Here is a 23338-nt window from a genome sequence, read left to right as displayed (position 1 = left end):
TAAATCAAATCAAATCAAAATCAGCATTTGACTCAGCCACACTACTGTTCCACACTTGTTTGAATTCATGTTCAGTACAATATGCATGCTGTATGAAAGGTGAGAGCGAGAGATAACACTGGATCCAGGATGTGGTCTCAAATATAGTAGCCTACACATTTCTGTGGTGTGTGACCAAAACACGGTGCATTTTAACACGCACGGCGTGCCAGACAAAATGCTCTGTTTATTTGTATTTAAAAAAGCGGGAACTTTGATACCCTCCAAGTGCACCTGATGGGTTAGCGGAGGGGGGCGAGGGTATGACCTCACTGTTGGTTAGCGAAGGGAACTGGGGTGAAATAGTGCTGTCACTGAGGGAGGAGGAATGCTGCTGAAGCTGTTTTAAATCCAGCAGTTGAGCACAGCTAGAAGCCTCCCTCCCACAAGGTCAGCGGTCACTCCCAACCACACGCCCCATCCCTGATCCCTCTCGTAGTCCCATAGACAGACAGCTCGTTGGTCCCTGTCCCACCACATGCATTGAGCAAATGGGTTTCTGTGTGTTCCAACGGGAAAGTCCTTTCTCTCTGGTGAGAGTTTTGCAGCTGGGAGTGCTCCTGGGTGATATATTTAAGCAATAAGGCATGAGAACCCGAGGGTGATGGATCCCAGGGTTCGAGGGCCTTATTGCTTTTATAAAACTGTTGCCACCATTTTAAAAAAAAGGATTCATGACATGTTTTCATAAAAAAAAACGTGATTTAAATGAGTACATTTGTTTTGTTTCATCCTTCCACCAGACGATATGGTCCTGACAAAAGCCCGTCGTTAGTTCCTGAGGTTAAGAAATTGCCAACCAAAGAGGCTGGTCGTTATTTATTTTGGGATGTTTTGAGCCAGTCGTACATTCTATTCATTCCATGTTGCTAAGCTAAACAAATAATTGGAATATAGCTAGCTAGAAAACTAGCAGAGGCTCAATGATGACGAGAGACAAGCTTCAATAAGTAATGATTTCATAAATGATTTATAAATAGGAAACAAGAACTTCAGCAAATAATACTTTGATAAATAATGTATAAATAGGCAAAAACCAGCTGATTGTCAAGTCAATAATATAGTAATGGAGGATAGCTTGGCCAGGGCTCACCAACCCTGTTCCTGTAGGTTTTCACTCTAACCCTAATCTAGCGCACTTGATTCTAATAATTAGCTGGTTGGTGAGCTGAATCAGGTTAGTATAACTGGGGTTGGAGCGAAAGCCTACAGGAGGGTAGCTCTCCAGGAACAGGGTTGGAGAGCCCTGTGCTAGGCTAACGTTACTTATCCTTTGCGAGCTAGCTAGCTAAACTAAAGGCAAGCTAAAAACAATCACATTAAGCAGCGGACATGACAGCATACTATTTGCCACTACTGCCATTTATTTGGATATACAGTGTCCATGATACTTATCCTGATAAATTAATTTGTTCATACGCATGGCATGGTGGAGATTGCAAAAATAGATATATTTTCTTTGCATAGATCACATAGGTTTGTATTAATCCCCGCTGTACCAAACCAAATGCTAGGCTAGTAGCATGGGGAAATGTTGTCTTTTAACTTTTTTATAAATTTATAAATTAACTGGCTGGGCTGTGAGACAATGCATGTGCATTGATACATCTAATGGAACTGTTAATAGGCATTACCTGTGGAATGCGGGGATTGTGTTGCTATATCTCCCTGCCATCAACCAATCAGCATCTAGGATCCAAACAAGCAGTTTTATAAATACAGTATATGCACACACACACACACTTATCTTAAGTAGCAGACCTCTATCCTTGTTTATTTCAGACTCCATCTGTGTGCAGAGACGACAACAAACGCCAGGGGAAATAAGACAAATCCAGAGATTGCATTTCTTTTCCCTCTGAAGAGAGAGTCATTTGAACTCAGTTTGGTTTGTTTGAGAGGAGAAGTGACAGCAACGCTGCTATGGCAACCAAGTCAAAGTACTGTCACACTGCACCTCCAAACATGGGCATTGTCCCCGTTTCCAGACACACGTGGCTCCATTTCTCTTTGTCCTCCTGAAAACAAGAGCTCAGTGAAGACACACACACACACACACACACACACACACACACACACACACACACACACACACACACACACACACACAGTAGGGATCTCCCAGACCTGCGCCTTAAACAGAAAACCCCATCCTCAGAGTAACTGTTGAGGTTGTCCAACTCCTGAACACAAAAACAATACACATTTGTAGATATTTTCATTTTGGCAGACAACAACTTATATCATCAGTGAGTAAATGGTATGGCTCAGTTATATTATCTGGGTTTCAGTCCAAATAGGCTCACAATGCCAAGTGATCTGAAACAGTTAGTTTAACATAATTTGTATGACAATTCAAATTTGTGAATAAAGTAGGGGCTTGTTGACGTTGAAGTAGGACCTAACAGTCGAGGATTAAGGCATATGAGGTTACTGTCAGAGCATTGGCATGAAGGTTCACTCTATAGAATGCCGACACTCAACCAGTACTCAACCACAACACAACCAACACTCAACCAACACTCAACCAACACTCAACCAACACTCAACCAACACTCAACCAACACTCAGAGACAGCTAATGGGAAACAGACAGACAATTTGTTGAGTACGCCTCCAGCTCCCACACTTCCCCCCCCCCATGCATCCATCCATCCAGCCCTAGCCTTTTTAAGATACCAGGCCTGACATTGATGCCCCTCCATCCATTAGCAGTAGCTCAGCCCTCTCCATCTCACCCTCCAGGTTCTCACCCTCCTCTCTCCCTCACTCCTGTTTTTAGTCTCCCAAGTCTGAAGCGCTCTTTCGCTCCATCTTTTTCCCATCCATGTCACTCTTTCCTCCTTTCTCTCTGTCACTCTCTCTCTCACTCTCTCTATCCACCACCATCTCCTGTACTCCCCTCCCTTAATTATCTCTCTCTCCCAGACAAGTCTAGTCCATCAGTTCGTCATGTCCCTCTAACTGTCACGACAAGAGAAGAGCCAGGCCAGCACAGTCTCTGGTGATTCGTCGCTCCACGTCTAAAACACATCACTGGGATGGGATGGGACAGGCTCTCCCTCCTTACCACCAGCAATAGCTCCATAACTAACTACCTTTGCACCGTTCATCGGCCCCCTCCTACTCCTCCCCAGAGATAACGAGTATCTCTAATAAGATAGCCAGTCAGCTGTCCTCCCCATACACTATATGGCCAAAAGAACATCCACACCTGCTTGTCGAACATCTCATTCCAAAATCATGGGCATTACTGTGGAGTTGGTCCTCCCTTTGCTGCTATAACAGCCTCCACTCTTCTGGGAAGGCTTTCCACTAGATGTTGTAACATTGCTGCAGGGACTGGCTTCCATTCAGCCACAAGAGCTTTATTGAGGCCGGGCACTGATGTTGGGCAATTAGGCCTGGCTCGCAGTTAGGGTTCCAATTCATCCCAAAGGTGTTCAATGGGGTTGAGGTCAGAGCTCTGTGCAGGCCAGTCAAGTCCTTCTACACCGATCTTAACAAACCATTTCTGTATGGACCTCATTTTGTGCACGCTTTGTGCACATTGTCATGCTGAAACAGGAAAGGGCCTTCCCCAAACTGTTGCCACACATTTGGAAGCACAGAATCGTCTAGAATGTCATTGTATGCTGTATAGTTAAGATTTCCCTTCACTGGAACTAAGGGACCTAGCCCAAACCAAGGAAAACAGCCCCAGACCATTATTCCTCCTCCACCAAACTTTACAGTTGGCACTATGCATTCGGGCAGGTAGCGTTCTCCTGGCATCTGCCAAACCCAGCTTTGTCCGTCGGACTGCCAGATGGTGAAGTATGATTCATCACTCCAGAGAACGCGTTTCTACTGCTTCAGAGTCCAATGAGGGCGAGCTTTACACCAATCTGGCCGACGCTTGTCATTGCGCATGGTGATCTTAAGCATGTGTGCGGCTGCTCGGACATGGAAACCCACTTCATAACGCTCCCAGCAAACAGTTATTGTGCTGACATTCCTTCCAGAGGCAGTTTGTGACTCAGTAGTGAGTGTTGCAACCGAGGACAGACAATTTTTACTCGCTATGCGCTTGGTGGTCCAGTTCTGTGAACTTGAGTGGCCTACTACTTCGCGGCTGAGTCGCTGTTGCTCCTAGACGTTTCTACTTCACAATAACAGCACTTACAGTTGACCAGGGCAGCTCTAGCTGGGAAGACATTTGGAAAGGTGGTATCCTATGACTGTGCCACGGTGAAAATCACTGTGCTCTTCAGTACGGGCCACTACTGCCAATGTTGGCTGTGTACTCGATTTTATACACCTGTCAGCAACGGGTGTGGCTGAAATAGCCAAATGCACTAATACTTTTGGCCATGTAGTGTATATATATTTATACTCCGGACTCCAACATTGCTCATCCTAATATTTATATATTTCTTAAATCCATTCTTCTACTTTTTAGATTTGTGCGTATTGTTATGTATTGTTAGATATTACAGCACTGTATGAGCTAGGAACACAAGCATTTAGCTACACCCGCAATAACATCTGCTAAATACGCTTATGCGACCAATAACATTTGATTTGATTTTGATGTTAATAAATAATATGAGTAATTCCTCATGATAACAAGACAAATAAAGACTCGGGTTTTTAGGATTTTCACGAAATGTAATCCAAAGAATAGTCTTGACATTTGTATCTAAAAGCATAATTCAGAAATCATTTATCAAAGTTGGCCTGTTAATGACATTTTGGGCTTACCCAGGCCTCGTTTGAGTCGCCATAGTGTATCATCTGCTGGTGCTATAAAACAAACAGTGTCATCTGACGCTTCACCACTGCTCTGTAATACGAGTGGTATCGTGATTTCAAGAACATTTTTAACATTCATTTATGAATATTGACAAATATAAACATGAATATTGAAAATATAACACTTTTGATTTGGTTCATTTTTCTAGATATTGTTGAACATAATAAACTCTACGGGCATATACAAATTTCAGAGTGGGATCTCTGCTACTTTTAGAGTTATGATCCAATTTGTAAGCATTACCAACAGAATGAATGTGAAAATGGATTCAAAATGCTGGTGATTTGCAGGATGCGCAATGATACAAGTAAAAGGAGGGCTGTGATTGGTTACATTGCCTACTATGCCAATTTCTCTGTATAAAAAGGGCCAAAACAATTAAAAGTAGCAGAGGTCCCACTCTGGAACTTTGATATGCCTGTAGAGTTTATTATGTTTAACAATATATTGAACAATTAGTAAAATCAATGCATTTCTATAATCATGTTTATAGTTAAATATATTAATCAATGAATATGTTTTTTTAAATTTCTAAATACTTCTCATTACAGAGCAAGCGGTTAAGCTTCATATGACACCAATTTTAGCTTGGTAGCATCTACAGATGAAACATTATGGAGTCTTAACAATAAATTTGTGGAGTGGTTAAAAATTTTGTTTTAATGACTCCTGCCTAAGTGTATGTAAACTAATGACTTCAACTGTACTTTTTCAATATTATTGAGTGTCTGATCTGAACCCCTCACAAAAAAATAAGTAATAAAAAGTTGGTCACACAACAAAATCATATTTGAAAAATCACTTCTCAAAGTTGGCATTAGCCTGTTTATTACACATTGACCACCCAGGTCTCCTTTAACAAACTATAGTTTTGGCAAGTCAGTTAAGGACATCTACTTTGTGCATGACAGAAGTAATTTTTACAACAATTGTTTACAGACAGATTATTTCAGTTATAATTCACTGTATCACAATTCCAGTGGGTCAGAAGTTTACATACAGTAAGTTGACTGTGCCTTTAAACAGCTTGGAAAATTCCAGAAAATGATGTCATGGCTTTAGAAGCTTCTAATAGGCTAATTGACATAATTTGAGTCAATTGGAGGTGTACCTGTGGATGTATTTCAAGGCCTACCATCAAACTCAGTGCTTCTTTGCTTGACATTATGGGAAAATCAAAAGAAATCAGCCAAGACCTCAGAAAATAATTGTAGACCTCCACAACTCTGGTTAATCCTTGGGAGCAATTTCCAAACGCCTGAAGGTACCACGTTCATCTGTACAAACAATAGTAGGCAAGTATAAACACTATGGGACCACACAGCCGTCATACCGCTCAGGTAGAAGACGCGTTCTGTCTCTTGGAGATGAATGTACTTTGATGTGAAAAGTGCAAATCAATCCCAGAACAACAGCAAAGGAACTTGTGAAGATGCTGGAGGAATCAGGTACAAAAGTATGTATATCCACAGTAAAATGAGTCCTATATCGACATAACCTGAAAGGCTACTCAGCAAGGCAGAAGCTACTGCTCCAAAACCGCCATAAAAAAGCCAGACTACAGCTGCACATGGGGACAAAGATTGTACTTTTTGGAGAAATGTCCTCTGGTCTGATGAAACAAAAATATAACTGTTTGGCCATAATGACCATCGTTATGTTTGCAGGAAAAAGGGGAAGGCTTGCAAGCCGAAAAACACCCATCCCAACCGTGAAGCACAGGGGTGGCAGCATCATGTTGTGGGGATGTTTTGCTGCAGGAGGGACTGGTGCACTTCACAAAATAGATGGCATCATGAAGTAGGAAAATTATGTGGATATATTGAAGCAACATCTCAAGACATCAGTCAGGAAGTTAAAGCTTGGTTGCAAATGGGTCTTCCAAATGGACAATGACCCCAAGCATACTTCCAAAATTGTGGCAAAATGGCTTAAGGACAACAAAGTCAAGGTATTGAGGTGGCCATCACAAAGCCCTGACCTCAATCTTATAGGAAATTTGTGGGCAAAACTGAAAATGCGTGTGTGAGCAAGGAGGCCTACAAACTTGACTCCGCTCTGTCAGGAGGAATGGACTAAAATTCACCCAACTTATTGTGGGAAGCTTGTGGAAGGCTTCCCGAAACGTTTGACCCAAGTTAAACAATTTAAAAGGCAATGCTACCAAATACTACTTGAGTGTATGTAAACTTCTGACCCACTGGGAATGTTATGAAATAATTAAAAGCTGAAATATATCATTCCCTCTACTATTATTCTGACATTTCACATTTTTTAAACAAAATTACCCAAGACAGGGAATTTTTTTGCCATGATTAAATGTCAGGAATTGTGAAAAACTGAGTTTAAATGTATTTGGCTAAGGTGTATGTAAACCTCTGACTTCAAATGTATATAGACAAAGTAACGAAAAACAGTAGAGAAATGTCCCATCTCCCCTCTCCCTCCCTCTTCTCAATGTGTGACTCACTCCCTCCCTCCCCTCAGGGGCTCATTTTGTATAAAACAAAACATCATGGGTAACCCATCTAATGTTTGTCAAATTCTTTGTGGGACCAAGTCACACATGAATAGAATCAGCCTGGATACATATTCGATACAGATACTCAAAATATAATATAGAAATTCAAACATGATTATATTACATTATCTCTTTATAAGCTTTTGACCTTTTCAACTGCTCTATTGAATGTATCTAATGCTGTTTGGCGCTGTTCACATGAGCTGTGTAGAGCTCTAGTGAAAGAATGTCAAGGACGTTTTGAAGCCATTGAGTTATGCAGAGCTTATGTGGAGGCTTCCATCTGGTCACTATCTGGTCACCTCAGTCAGTCCAGACAACCGTTTCTGGGGTACTGTGAGAGTTAGTGAAGAGTCGTCATTCAACAATAATATATTGGGGAGATAGGGCATGGCAGCACCAACTATGCTCGACACAGACCTGGCAAACTATGACCAAAAGGTCTTCACACTGGGGCAGTCCCACATCATGTGACCAGGAGGTCTTCACACTGGGGCAGTCCCACATCATGTGACCAGGAGGTCTTCACACTGGGGCAGTCCCACATCATGTGACCAGGAGGTCTTCACACTGGGGCAGTCCCACATCATGTGACCAGGAGGTCTTCACACTGGGGCAGTCCCACATCATGTGACCAGGAGGTCATCAAACTGGGGCAGTCCCACATCATGTGACCAGGAGGTCTTCACACTGGGGCAGTCCCACATCATGTGACCAGGAGGTCTTCACACTGGGGCAGTCCCACATCATGTGACCAGGAGGTCTTCACACTGGGGCAGTCCCACATCATGTGTATGTAGCTTCCAATATTTATTTGAGAACACAACAGACAAATTAGTATAGGAGCAAGTTTAAATTGGCATTTCCGCAGAGTCAAATAAAATCGGTGATTTAATTTGTGGTGTATTAGTCAATGACTCAGATTTCGGGACAACATTGGAAGATTGTTCCAGACTCTTTTCCAGTATGTATTTTGCTAGTAGTCTTTAAAATATATGTTCCATTTCGTAACTCCTCCTATTGGTTTATGGAGGGATTCTAGTAGCTTTCTTTATATAGATAGAACACAAAACCTCAACTTGTGTTCTGGCTACCTAATAACTCAGTGAGTGGATGGAAGGGGAGTGGTGGATTCCATGGGAAGTCATAATTACGCCGAGCGGTTCTCAACTGCAAGTTAAATAAAATGACGAACAAGGTAAATTATACACATTTTTAGGTCATGAAAGGATAATAAACCTTCATCAGTCAATATGTTTGAAAGTCTATGAATTCCTTGTTCAGAACATTGTTTAAAAAGAATACGTTGTCTGGGTTTCTTGAGGAATCATTCATGTCTGGCTGGATAAACAGGGCCAGCAGGGCGAGAGAGAGGCGCCCTTGACCCCCCATCACTCCCGTCCCTTTAATTTCAGCCCTGGGGTCAGAGCCCGACTGCTAACCCCCAGAGAACTCCCACAAACACAGGGGCAACATCTGGAGGCCCCACAGGGTGTCTGTGTCCTTTGGGGAATCGACTTGTCCACTTTCTCCTTCTCTACGTCTCTGATTTCTCTCTCTCACACACACACACACACACACACACACACACACACACACACACACACACACACACACACACACACACACACACACACACACACACACACACACACACACACACACACACACACACACACACACACACACACACACACACACACACACACACACACACACACACACACAAAACCTCAATCGCATTCCCAATATTGAATCTGTACGAATCCGTATGAGGGTTAAACTATCTCCGAAAATCCACATTTATCTTACCTAGCAGACCTCTATCCTTGTCTTTTTCAGACTCCATCTGTGTGCAGACACAACAACAAAAGCCAGGGGAAATAAGACCAATCCAAAGATTGCATTCCTTTTCCCTCTGAAGAGAGAGTCATTTGAACTCAGTTTGGTTTGTTTGAGAGGAGAAGTGACAGCAACGCTGCTATGGCAACCACGCCAAAGTACTGTCACACTCCACCTCTGTTCCTGTTTCCAGACACGTGGCTCCATTTTTCTTTGTCCTCCTGAAAACAAGAGCTGAGTGAACACACACACACACACACACACACACAGGCTTGAGGAGATGAATATTCAAACACTCATCCTCCTCCATCTCCTCCTCCTTCTCTGTCACTTTGAATCTTAAGAGAAACACTTCTCGAAATATCCATTATCATCTTTGTCTGTGCCTTCCAACTGCAAGTGCTCCCCTTATCCTCCATCCCTCGCCTTCCCCACTCCGCTGCTGTCAAACAGCATCTTAATATCAAATGGCTGTGGTTTACTCTATAGCCTCTGCCTGCATACTCTTTCATTAGAAGCAAAGGATTGGCAAGGGTTCACCAAGGTGTTTCTGACATTCACGAGGAACAATGGCCAGAAGACCATTGACGCCTATAGTCAATGGTCAACTGCATGTGAAAACCAAACAAAAACCTAAACTAGGCCTAAGACATATCTGAATATATCTGAATACATGTTTGAATGTTCAGCAGTCCTCAATTCTGTTTTATAGGGGATAAAAAAGGAAATTAGACAACATCATCGTTGCATCTTCCACTGAGCCTATTTTTATCTGTCTGTCACATTTCAACTGGGATAAAAAAGCCGCAGCAGACATCAAGAGACACGCACACACACACACACACACACACACACACACACACACACACACACACACACACACACACACACACACACACACACACACACACACACACACACACATTTAGACAAATGCATCAGAATGTGGCTGTCTCTCACCCCTGCTGAGTGTTGCCCCCCCTTTGCACAGCATAGAGAGCGAAACAGAAGGACCATTTACCAAGCATGCCAAAGCGGCCCCATGTGAAGTAAACGATGATCTACATGTGATATTGCATTCTGAAGAAGCATTTCATGTGTTGGGGAAACTGAAACCCGCACTACGGGAAAACCATGGAAGCTGTATCCGATCTGGTTTTCAAAACATAATTCCACAGATGCACACACGCATAGATAAACATGAAGTTTAAAAACATCAGGCTATTAAAGTACACACCCTCTCGGGAGCTTAAATGTAATGGGGAGGAACACTGTTGGAAGGTAAAAAAATGTACAGTATGTGGGTGAAATAAAGAGAAACAGGGTGAGGACGAGAAGAATATGGAAGAGTATAGTGTGTGTATGTCAGTACTGTACTGACAGGCAGACTCTGGTTCTGACAACTTTTGCATCTTCTCAAACTCACTCCACACCTCATTGTCTGTCTGTCTGTCTGTCTGTCTGTCTGTCTGTCTGTCTGTCTGTCTGTCTGTCTGTCTGTCTGTCTGTCTGTCTGTCTGTCTGTCTGTCTGTCTGTCTGTCTGTCTGTCTGTCTGTCTGTCTGTCTGTCTGTCTGTCTGTCTGTCTGTCTGTCTGTCTGTCTGCCTGCCTGCCTGCCTGCCTGCCTGCCTGCCTGCCTGCCTGCCTGCCTGCGTTAGACAGGCCGCCTACGTCAGACAGGGCTCCTACGTCAGACAGGGCTCCTACGTCAGACAGGGCTCCAACGTCAGACAGGCCTCCAACGTCAGACAGGCTGACAAGCAGATCCCGGAGATATGGGAATCTGTCCTTTCCCTGTACAGATTAGGAATTCATTTGGATGGTGTGCCTTTATTACTCCATGGAGCGAGATTGCAGCGTGAATAACTATTTGGTAATGGCTCTGTCTCGTCACTGTCGTCCTGCTAACATGAACTACTCTGCTCACACTAGTATAAACTGCATCAGCCTGCCTGCTTTTCATTTGCTGTCCCTTCGCGTTGATTGAAGAATAGTTTTGAAGTGCTTCAAGTCTTTCTTTTAAATCCATGACATCATTTGGAGAGGGGAGAGCCAGGGATTAATAGCTTGATGGTAGAAATATGCCAGCCATTATACGACAGGGCTGACATAAAACGACACAGAAAAGAACAGAGGAGAATACTTGGAAACAAACATCATTATGTTGTCAACCAGAATCACATGTATTTATTTTCCGTGCTATAGCACACAATATTTTGCCTACAGCAGGTTTTCAAAGTTGAGTTTGGTCTGCTTCGTGTTAAACATTTTGCCATGGAAAAAAATATACTACCCTCCCTCCTCTCCCCCAGTAAAAGTCTGGTCACTTCAGAGACCTTGCAGGCCTGGCAGTTTCCCCTTTCCCCTTTGGAGCGTGCTAAAACGGGGTGCCCCAGCTGTGGGAAGCATGCTAGTCACTCCCCTCCCTCCCTCCGCCTCCCCTGCCAACCCCTTATCAACAAGCAACAAGAGAGGGTGTAAGGAGAGGAGGAGGAGGAGGAGGAGGAGGAGGAGGAGAGGAGGATACATACAGAGAAACAGAGACATGAAGGACACTATATTTAGAGCTTGAGTTGTCACCTTCTGTTTTTCCTCCCTTGAATAATCCCAGCTTGACAGCACGAATCCTGCGGAGCAGAGGTTGCTGGGATATACCACCCCGTCATCTCCGGAGAGAAACACAGCCAGCGAGATAATCATGTTCTCTCCAGGCTTGCGTGCCACAGCCACCTCATATAATTCTGTTGAAGCAATTTGTCAGAGGCCTTAGCGATGAAAAAAATACAGACGTGAAGGGGACCATAACACTGCCGATACACATTTCATGCATGGGAGTCGAAAACTGGCAACCCAGAGATCTCCATCCACCGCCCCCCAATCTGTAGATCAGTGGACGAGCACCAAACCCACTAGACCTAAACTATCAGACCGCCCAAGTGACACGTGGGAACTGCACCGACTTGGCTTCTCAGAGCCCATTCTGCAAAACACGCAGCAAAGGCATGACTGCATGTATTACAAATTGTCTGTCCGGGACAGCGATGTGCATCTCTTTATCAACGTTTGTGTACACACACAGCCGGCAGAGAGGAGCGAGGGAGAGGGAGGGAGGAGGCGGGACGCAGATGACATATGACACGGCAGCAGCAGATGTGCAGAGCAGAGGGGGTGGAATAGCTCAGTCACAGTAGGGAGAGGAGAGGAGAGCAGGCAGGCAGGGGCTTTGACATTACATGCGTGGACTGATGTACTAGCTATGTCAGCTGCCCCTTACATTGTATGTCTTACATGGCACACTCCATCCTTACCTAACAGCAGTGGGTCTCTGTGTCAGCTGGGTTAGGGGACTCCGTGCTATGGAGGTGGAAGGGTGCGCATAAATAGTCAGCAAATGATGCAAATCATCAAGATATTTGCCGTCTCTTTTTATGTTTCCTGCTGGGTCTATGTGATGTCATTCTGTCAGGTGTTCCCTGTACCTGGTCATGTGGTCAGATACCCTGGAACCATAATCAACTTTAAGACAAGTTCATCAATGGCCTCTACCCTCTCACCTCTACCTGCTTGCTATGAAAATGAAACGTTGAGTAATCGCGAGTAGCGGACATAACCGGATACCCAGACACGGTTTCCCCGGTGATCATTATACCTTTACAAAGTTTCATGTCTTCTAAGTGAACTTTTGTTTAATACAAAGGGAGAGGCAACGGTTATTGAAGGAGTCAGTGGATATGTCATAACTGATTGGCAGTGGCAAGCAACAAGCCTTGTACTGTACTGGTGGTTTTGATTCTGGTCTCATTGGGAGTGTTGCACCCCGAAACCGTGTCCGTGTCAGTGTGTCGGTCTGGAGCCCGGGGCAGGTTTTTGTTCTGCCTGGGAAGACTTGGGAAGGCTTGACAAAGTCACCCTGGGTCTGTGCACTTGCTGTCTCTTGGCAGGTTAGCTGTGGATAAGCTTTCAGCGGCTCATTGATTGCTGAGGGCCTCTGTTCTGGGTAAGGCCTGCCGGGGCACTTAGCTCTGGCTCCAGTGTCACACTTACAATTGACCCAAATAAATATGAACCTTGGAGCCTGGGAGAGAGATGGAAGGAGATGGAGGGAGATAAACGCATGGGCATGTAACTCTCTTTGTTTCACTATTCGCACACACAGACACCCACCCACCAACTAACACACACAAACACACACACGCACACTCCCACCTCGTGTCCATTACATGGAGACCTGACTGCGGACTTTTCTCCTCACTCCCTTGTCTTTCTTTCTTGGCTGGCCACCTCTCTCTCTTTTAGACACTGAACGCTCAGTCGCAAGGCTCTCAGACAGACAGAGCACAAATGGACCGCCATAATGCTCCCCCTTTCAGCAGACACGTCAGCAAGGGTATCAGACAACCCATACAGTGGAGAAACGAACCACAGGCAGGCGGAAAGCTTTGGAAGCACCTTTCAGCAGGCCATTTAACCCTGAATAGCTTTTACTCTCTTACCAGCCACAGTAGGCATAGCACTATGTCTGCCCGCGGTTCTTTTTCTTCTTCTACTAATCTAAGAAATCTGGGCTATTGTAATCGCAGAGCCAGAGAGCAACAATGAAGGAAGTCTAAGTGAAGGTCACTGTGAGCAGCAGCCTAATTCACAGAACAGGGGACGCAGACATATAGTCAGACACGATCTCTCGGCGTTAACATCGCCCACCCTGAGTGCACGGACAGGAGAGGTGCGCTAACGCTGAGCTCTTTGTGCTACTGTGATCCCGATTTAAACCGTAAGGTTATGTGATAGAGAAAGATAAAGCGAGTTGGGGAAAGAAAAAAAAGCCAGGGGAAGTTGAAGTGACCTTGAGATTCGGTGTGAGAAGTAGTCCAATTATATGACTGTCTGGCCGCGCGTTTTCTCTCCCATTTCAAGGGTTGTTTTTTTTGTTTTTTTCCCTTTCGCTCCCTCGCAACTCTGTTTCCAGGTGTTTCACCCTGAACCAAAGGCAAAAGGAAAACGACGTTAAACGCGATCAAATGCGACTGAAGATTAGTGTAACAAGCTATTACTAGCTAATACGCTCCCATTCTCCCAGGGTGTGGGGGCCGTCAGTTAAGCCCAAGTGTGACTGGATGTGACTGGGGGGGGGGGGGGGGGGGGTCATGACCCCTGGGGAGCCCCACACCCTGAAATAGCATGTAATTATAGAGCTTGTTTGAGCGTAAATAAGAAACTAGAATCAGAAGCTAAAACCAGTCAGTCCTACTCACTCTTCACAAACAAAGACAGCAGAAAGGTACACTGAATTAGGAACACAACGGTGGTGCTTTGTTTGTGCTGCAACATTGTATTACAACCTCCACCATCCACTTTGTCAGCAATTTCCACCAGCCGGAAGAGGAAGTGAGGCAACGTCTACATATCTAGTATGGGTCTCAGCAATGTCAGTAAACACACTCTCTCTGTTCTTTGAAGACCCAAGTGCCCTCTTTATCTCATAACCATCCAATCTGTTGGCTAAGCAGCCTGTGATGAGCACTTTGAAAATGTGTTTGTACTTGTATGCGAGCGCGTACGACTGTTTTTGTGTGTGTGTGTGACTGTATAAGGGAGAGCTTTATTCAACGGTGCTGTGGTGTATACAATAGGTGTAGATGGTGTGCCTGCCTGCCTGTTTCTACACGGGCCAGTGTTTTTTCTTCCCCTTTCGGCTTACACTGCTAAAGCAGTGTGGGAGATGATCGATGCTTACGAGTCCTGAGTGGACATTCCTTTACTCTGAGCCGCTGTTTGCTCTTCCCGTATCACAGGTGATAACTCAGAGCCCTGCACTGACTCTGACCCACTCATTGGTTGCTTTTTATAGACCTCACTATACTACAGACAACTGGTAGGAACTTATAAAAGAAAGCTCAGACCTGATGGGGACTTAAGCATAGATTTGAAGATAAGGTAGACAGACTGATATTATTCAACGGAAACTAAAAATGATTTCTGAGTCAAGAACACTGGAAATGAACTCAATGCTCAGACGAGAATGTCAGCTGAATAAATATATAGAAATTATACAGCTCAGAATGACAGAAAACAACATTCTAAAAAACATGTGCAACCTTGAGCATTTAGCTTTTCCTAACCACTGTGCTGGGAATTAATCATAGTGAATCTGCTGTCATGTCACAATGGAGTTATGTGATGGCTAGCATGTGACGCGTCTCTCCCCTCTCCCCTCCGGGCCACCGTTTAGCATGTAAATCCTTAAAGCTTTCACTCATTCAGCAGAAAGCTCTCTCTCTCTCTCTCTCTCTCTCTCTCTCCTGAGGAAAAAAAGGACAGAAGATAAACTAGATCTATACTGTAACATTTATATTAAAATACAACCTCAATTTTGAACTGATGACAAAGGTGCATTAAATGGCAATGTGAACCAACATGACTTGAATGTGGATTCAACCAGGGTAGTTGCATTAACTGAAAACATGCCTCTTATATCTTAGATGCATCAGTCCAAGGTCTCTGTGAGATTGTCTGTAGCGCAGGTTCCCTGAATGAGTTGACTGATGATGAACATGCTCTCCAAGTAGCAGGAGCCTACAAGCACTCAAGTCCTCATCCAAAGAAGGAAGTGCCTGTATTTATATATATATATATATATATATATATATATATATATATATATATATATATATATATATATATATATATATAATACTAAATGAACTCCCAAACTTGTTTTAGTTACTCTGTCTGACGGTCTGATACCTCCTCAGAAGATAGGGCTGACCAAAGTCTATGCCACAGGTTAGCTTCTGCATTTTGCCAACACAGTCCACAATGTATAACTGTTCCAATAGACAGAGATTGCCAGCATGAACCAGTGGGTGCAATAGGTTGTGTAAAGCTTGGAGCGTTGAAAACAAAAAGCTTGTTAAAAACAGTTGGATGGTTATAAGGAGATTAGAGTTGCATTTTCAAGAGGTTGTTAAAATTCAGTCGAGCCCCCTTGGAAAGCTCCAAGGAATCTTGCCCCCCCATGTGTATGCTTTGTAAAATGTGTAGCTAATTATTTGGCTCACCAAGGTCCATAAAGGAATCAATATGGGCACATTTAAAAGCAATTCCCCTTAGTGTGAGCCAAAACAACACAATTAGAAAATGTGCAGCTCATGTTCAATTCTAGTCACCAACAAAGTGAAGTTGCTCTGTCAAGCATATAGGGTCGTTCCATTTGATTTCAAATATTTTTTGACCTTTGACCTTTTGTTTTGAACAAAACTTTCCATTCCTTTTTTGCCCATGGTAGAAGAGGTCATAAAGTGACCTTTTTGACCTAAATGCCAAAAACATTCAAGAGACATCGGTGCTCAAAGTTGACCCATTTTGCATACCCCACGATGCCATGAGACATCCAAGTATTCTTTACTGGAAAAGATTAACAGAGTTTGATATAATTTCAAATCTGACAATGTTTTCAACCTATCTGATAATTTCTTGAATTTCTTTTTTTAAATACAGATTATTATTATTTAAAAAATGTAACGACGTAAAATGCGTAAACCCCCATTTTTACATATGTTGTAACTTAGACACTATTTTACATCGTTTGATGTGTTTGTGTTGTGCCCACCATTGGTTGAGACACAGCATGCTCAGGGTGGGTATCATTTCAATCATAGAAATAGGATTCAGAGAATGGACATATACCTTCAGACCACTGCAATGTAGCTGAAACACCATTGAAATTGAAATTGAATTGAAATGGTAACTTCCAATCACTACCACAAAGATGTCCACCCACCATCGAATGTCAACTTATTTGGGAATTGTCTATTCCATTACTTACATTTAAATAGGTTTCCTATACAATATCGACAGTATAATTTAAAACAACTGATATCCCCATTCAAGTCAACATTCTCTGATGTGTGGGCTTCCAACAATCTTTGTGGCCCAATTTGAGTTTTAAATGTCAATTTTATAAGCATTCTAGTACATTTATTTTCCAGAATATGACACCCACCCTGTATTCAAGAGCATGCAACATGATAAAATAGATAACGCTGTTTGTAAAAGCTTTTAAATGATATCAAACTCAACCGTTAATCTTTTCCAGTGACTAAGACTTGGATGTCTCATGGTATGGCGGGGAATGCAAAATGGGTCAAATTTGAGCACCTCAATGTTTTAACATTCAGGTCCAAAAAGTCCCTTTCTGAACACTTCCACTATGGGCAAATATGTATGGAAAGTTTTGTTCAAATCAAAAGGGATGCGGTCAAAAAGGGATTGAATTCAAATGGAACAACCCTATAGATCTCTCAAAAACCAATGAATAACAACAACAACAAAGGAACTGATTTAAAGGAAATTGGAAAGAAATGACCATTTTGGAGCAGTGCGATTGTAAACTTGAAACCAGTGGGTTGTGAAGACCAACTTAATTAGAGAGTGAAAACCGACAAGTAAGCAAAAAGAAAGAAAGAGAGAGAGAGAGAGAGAGAGAGAGAGAGAGAGAGAGAGAGAGAGAGAGAGAGAGAGAGAGAGAGAGAGAGAGAGAGAGAGAGAGAGAGAGAGAGAGAGAGAGAGAGAGAGAGAGAGAGAGAGAGAGAGAGAGAGAGAGAGAGAGAGAGAGAGAGAGAGAGAGAGAGAGAGAGAGAGAGAGAGAGAGAGAGAGAGAGAGAGAGAGAGAGAGAGAGAGAGAGAGAGAGAGAGAGAGAGAGAGAGAGAGAGAGAGACTGAGACTCAGGTTGCCCAATTCCACATAACTCACAGGCAAAAAAAAAGTGCAGAATCTATTCTCATTCCCCACATGAGGTGATGAGGATTTAAATACATCTGGAGGTTTAGCGAGGCCTCCTCTCTTTTGAGCTCCACACCGGGGTTCACATCACGATTAGCCCTACATGCACACAGTGCAACGGGATTGATAAAGCATCAGAGATTATGGTACACCATAAAAGGTCCACTTTCAAGGTACAGTTCACTACACAGACAGGGCCTCACGTGCCAATTTAAGTATTCATAATACACTGGGCTCTGCCGAGGGCAGACGAAGCACTGTTGGAGGACTGTGGTAGTCAGTCAGACAGTCTGTTTAATGAAGATTTGGTCTCTGGCCCTGACCAGTAGGCACAAACAGCACTTCTTCTCTCCCCTGCTCATGTCTCTCGTCAACCTCCTCTCTCAGCAGATAATCAAGCTTCAGCCAGAGAGAGGTGGCTGGGCTCACACTGACACCACGGTGTGCCAAGCACGTAGCTGTCTGTAACGCCTTCCTAGTCCCCCTAAACCCTACATTTCACCAAGAGCAAACACAAAGCTAGGATGAGCTGGGAAAATAAAAGCAACCACTAAAGCTCACATACAGGGAAATACTATTTACCTGTTTCAGAGTCACAGAGAACCACACCAACTAGGCAAGATATCTAGAAGTGTGTCTTACCTTTGAAGGAGAGGAAAACCCGAGGGGCAGAGAGGGGCTCAATGGGCAATGTGGGCAGTGCCTGGGCCGAAAGGGCCAGCATGGTGGACAGCCACCACATTTTGTCCCACAGCATGGTCCCTCCGCTTACAGAGAAGAAGAGGAGAGAGAGTCCAGGTACCTGGGGAAAGAGAGGGAGAGAGTGAGATGATGATCAGCTCTGTATCACACCCCCATACAAAAACCTCCGACACACACACATGCCACCAGTTTTGGGGGTAATACTTTACAAAGTATTACAGTAATAATATAACTTTACAGTAATAATATAACTTTTTGCGGTAATGAGTAATATAACGAAGTAAGATTCCAATTGAAGTACTGTATTACAGTTACTGATCAACGAACAGCATGTTAATTGTGCTCGCTGTAGAATTCCTTCTCGCACCTTTTCCCTTTGCATAGGGACTTCCGTCTCAACACATCAGCTATATTGTGACCTGGAGAAAAAAACTTTCCAAGCCAAACCTTCATATCATAACAGCTAACTGCTACACACAGCCTACATTATTGTCACCATATTAGCTAACGTCATAGCTAGTCAACATGCCTACTAGAACTAACGCGTTAGTAAACCCGCGACAATCATGCAGTACAGTGTACAGTCAGCAAGCAGTTTAGCAATAAATGTAAAAAAAAGCTAAACTTACCTTGACTTGGAAGAGTTCGAGTGTTGGCTAGCCATAGCCAGCTAGCTAACATAACATCCCTCTCTGTTTGAGCCGGTTGTTTGAGTAGGCTAAACTACCTAGCTGCATTCACTAGCTAAGTGAAAGTGAAAAGAAAACTACAAGGAAATATCTCTCTCTTTCTCTCTCTCTCCCGCTCTCGCTCTTCCTTCATTTTTACATTAATTAATTTATCCAAAACTGTTCAACTATTGTCTTTCTCTCTCTTTGAGTCAACTACTCACCAAATGTTATATACTGCAGTGCTAGCTAGCTGTAGTTTATGCGTTCAATACCAGATAAATTCTCTGATCCTTTGATTGGGTTGACAACATGTCATTTGATGCTCCAAGAGTTCTGATAGGTTGGAGGACGTCCTCCGGAAGTTGCCAGAATTACTGTGTATGTCTATGGAAGAAGGTAAGAACCACAATCCTCCTAGGTTTTGTATTCAAGTCTATGTACCCAGAGGAGGATGGAAACTAGCTGTCCTCCAGCTACACCATGGTGCTACCCCACAGAATGCTGTTGAGGCTACTGTAGACCTTCATTGCAAAACAGTGTGTTTTAATCAATTACTGTGTTTGGTGAAACGTGAATATATTTAGTATAGTTTTATCTAAAAATGATATGTTTTTTAATGGTTCACTATTTTTATTTTTATGAAATTCACTGAGGAGGATGGTCCTCCCCTTCATCCTCTGAGGAACCTCCACTGACATGCACCATATGTGGACAAAAAAGGAATACGTTGTGGGGGACTTTTATTTTGACATGACCTAAGCAGAAAATGAGTGGGTCTACAACAGACCTACCGTTCGAGTCTATTTAATAATATAATATGATGCTTTAGATATTTTGTCTCAAATCCCCCCTTCATAATGACCAACCATCCCGCCCACCAGCACAACTTGAACTTCTGGCTTCGGAAGGACTCTTTTGTGCAACCCAATACAATTGAAAGCACTGCTAGTGTATGTAATACATCCGCAACGCTAAAAGCACCCAGGATAGGCCTATTTAACAAAACAACACATTAGTAAAGATAATTTAAATATTGTGCTTGATTTATGGAGTTTGGAACCCATAAAGGCTATTTAAATACTTTCTTTGGCCATATATCACTGTTCTGTTCGGTCATGAGCGTATGGGGTTAAAAACTGCCATAAAAGGACGTTGGATCAAGTTCCGAATGAGAGCGACTATCCATTTAAAAGCGCGTCTCGGCATATATATATATATATATATATATATATATATATTTTTTAATATGATTATTATATTTAACCGATATTTAACTAGGCAAGTCAGTTACAATGACGAGTCAGTTACAATTTACAATGACGGCCTATACCGTCCAAACCCGGACGACGCTGGCCCAATTGTGCGTCGCCCTATGGGACTCCCAATCACGGCCGGTTGTTGATACAGCCTGGATTTGAACCAGGGTGTCTGTAGTGATGCCTCTAGCACTGTATATATGAACTCTTTTGTTTTTTTGTTTTTACGCAGAGGCTTTTTGCAGCGGTGACAACAGAGATGGGCCACCGCTGCTTAATGAATATAAAGAAAACACTACACATTCCTTATTTATTCGGGAATGGGGTTTAGGCTATAATTAACGAGAATAACATTAATTAAAAGTCTGTGCAATAGAAAATGAATTAGGCTACGCTTAAAATATATTAGGCTGGCTATAAGTGGGAAAATGTTCCCGTTATAAGCGAACAACGAACAGTCTTGACTTTTCACACAATTAGGAGCGCAGGCTTCTGCAGCCTGTTGTTGGATGAAGAAACTTGAACGCTATAAAATGCTGGCTTCTTGTGACGCTCGTGAGAAGTAGCTGAAAAGACCATGCAAGAGCTCCTACAGACGTTTGAAATGCAGAGATATTATGGCTAATATCAAGCCATAGCCTACCGGATCTGAACGCTTAATATGGTTCCTCGTGCAGCCATACAGCAAAAATAAAAACTCATAAATGTGTAGGCCTAATAATAATTTTAAAAATAACAGAGACCTAACAAAGCATCATTAACTTATTGTTTGGCTAAGTGGACTGAAAATAATAATACATAAGAGCCGATAGGTATAAATCACCAATTGCAGTTCGACTCAATTACTGGAGGCATTGTTTTGATAATAATCTCTTAGGATAATAAATCATTCAACACGGACATATGAGTCATGATTTGGCTGAAAAAAACCTTGTGCATGAAAACATTAGATCAATTAAGTAGCCTACGGTTGTGCCTACCTGGTTATTATTGCCCGGTGGAAATTACGCAGATTCCAGTCATAAGAGTCATTTAGAAGGCAGATAACAAAATCCTACGAAATTCTCCTTCTCCGTCCCCAGTGTACGAATGAAGCCGCGGAGATCCTGCACGAATCCCCAGCAACAAAGCTATGGATCCAAATGAACTTGGCAATCACCTAAGCTTGCAATATTTGTCTCCTACTCTCTACTCTTGTCTCGGTCAATAGTGTACAATCCCACTTTGTTGTTCTCGTTAATATCTGTTATTCCTTGAAATTGAGGAGTTGCTAAAGTTGACGCGGCGCACTACACCACAGACAGCTCTGTAGGCTACTGAAGGGGAGACGCTTTGGCAGGTGAATGCAGTGCGCTCGCCCGTAGCCTACATAGACACACACCCATGGGGCGGGAACTTACCTTAGCTGCAGACGCATCTGTACCGCCCCCCTGAAAATGATGTGCCTGTCACACAATGGCAAGATTCAAGTCAGCATCCAGAGCCCAAAAGGTAGAGTAGGCCTAACTTCAAAACTGGACGTTTCAGAATATCCATTTTACTTTTATACGTAGCCCCTAGACTTAGGCTATTTACTGTGTTGGTGTTTTACATCGGATCACATCAGACATGGATCCATCCAGAGTATTGCAGTAATGTCTAGAGCTGCACTCGCAGCTTCCGTGTGTTTGAAAATGTCTGCAACTTCCAGAGTCGGTCCTTGTGTCATTTTATTGTCACTCGCATATTCTCTGAAGTTTCGTCTGCGAAATATGCAAACATCTGTGAAGTCGAGGAAGAGTGCCACTTAAGTGTACTGAGATGGGTGATGCAGAAAATGTAAGCCACATCCTGGAAGAAAAAAACGAAGCCGCTGGGGAGATGAGAAAAAAACCATTCTGTTTCAGAGGAAAGGGTTGCTCAGTTAATACACAGCACAAAGGATTATCTAAGATTTGCTTAGGCTTTTGAGTAAAACCTCATGAAATCTCAACTGGGGCATAGATTTTTCATAGATTTTGAGTTTGTTTTCATGGTGTCCTGCACACTGTTCTTTTTGCATCAGTGAAGCAGATCCCACATTGTGTGTGCTACTGAGAGAAGGAGAGAGCATGCATGTGTGTGAAGGGGGAAGGGTTCTGATGACAGCAGTGGGATGCTTGGCCAGATCTGAGTAAACACACCTGATGCCAGATCAGCCCATTGTATACTTTCAACAGTCCAGCTGCCTAAGCAGAAAAGGGAGTGAGTTTGTGAGCCCTAACCTGACGGAGGATGGACTGTTATGTTTTGTGCCTAAAGTGTGCTGTGCCTCATGCAGTGCTTTTCATTTGCAACACTCCCAACATGCTTTCTAGGCTACCTGACAATGGGCAATGACGTTCGGATGGAGTACTGTTTAAGCAATAAGGCCCGAGGGGATGTGGTATATGGCCAATATACCACGGCTAAGGGCTGTTTTTATGTACAACACAACGCAGATTGCCTGGTTACATCCCTTGCAAGTTGCCTTATTGATATTATATACTGATTACCAATGTAATTAGAGAAGTCAAAATAAATGTTTTGTCATACCCGTGGTATATGGTCTGATATACCACATCTGTCAGCCAATCAGCATTCAGGGCTCGAACCACCCAGTTTATAATGAGTGTTAGGTGGGAGCAGACAGCAGAGCCATATATACATAGTGTACAAAACATTATAAAACTAGTTGTTTGGTATCCTGGATGCTGATTGGACAAGCAGCGTT

At 43.1% G+C, this 23338-nt stretch overlaps 1 protein-coding gene across 2 annotated transcripts in view; it reads right to left on the bottom strand.

Moving 5' to 3' along the window:
• LOC139413283 (semaphorin-3F-like) overlaps positions 1–21925 on the bottom strand; it is a 75954-nt gene extending 54029 nt beyond the window's left edge. The window contains exons 1-2 of one of the 2 annotated variants that reach the window (XM_071160485.1): positions 21588–21925; positions 18621–18780 (exon numbers count right to left, since the gene is read on the bottom strand). In XM_071160485.1, the coding sequence (XP_071016586.1) occupies positions 18621–18735 (115 nt within the window). In that variant the 5' untranslated portion in view covers positions 18736–18780; positions 21588–21925. The remainder of the gene's footprint in view (positions 1–18620; positions 18781–21587) is intronic. The other variant, XM_071160484.1, reaches the window with a different exon arrangement.
• Between the last annotated feature and the right edge of the window lie 1413 nt (positions 21926–23338).

This window comes from Oncorhynchus clarkii, chromosome 7 (assembly GCF_045791955.1).
Source record: "Oncorhynchus clarkii lewisi isolate Uvic-CL-2024 chromosome 7, UVic_Ocla_1.0, whole genome shotgun sequence".
NCBI classification, from domain to species: domain Eukaryota; kingdom Metazoa; phylum Chordata; class Actinopteri; order Salmoniformes; family Salmonidae; genus Oncorhynchus; species Oncorhynchus clarkii.
The sequence above is the reverse complement of the archived record's forward strand: the minus strand, read 5'-3'. Positions and strand labels throughout refer to the sequence as shown.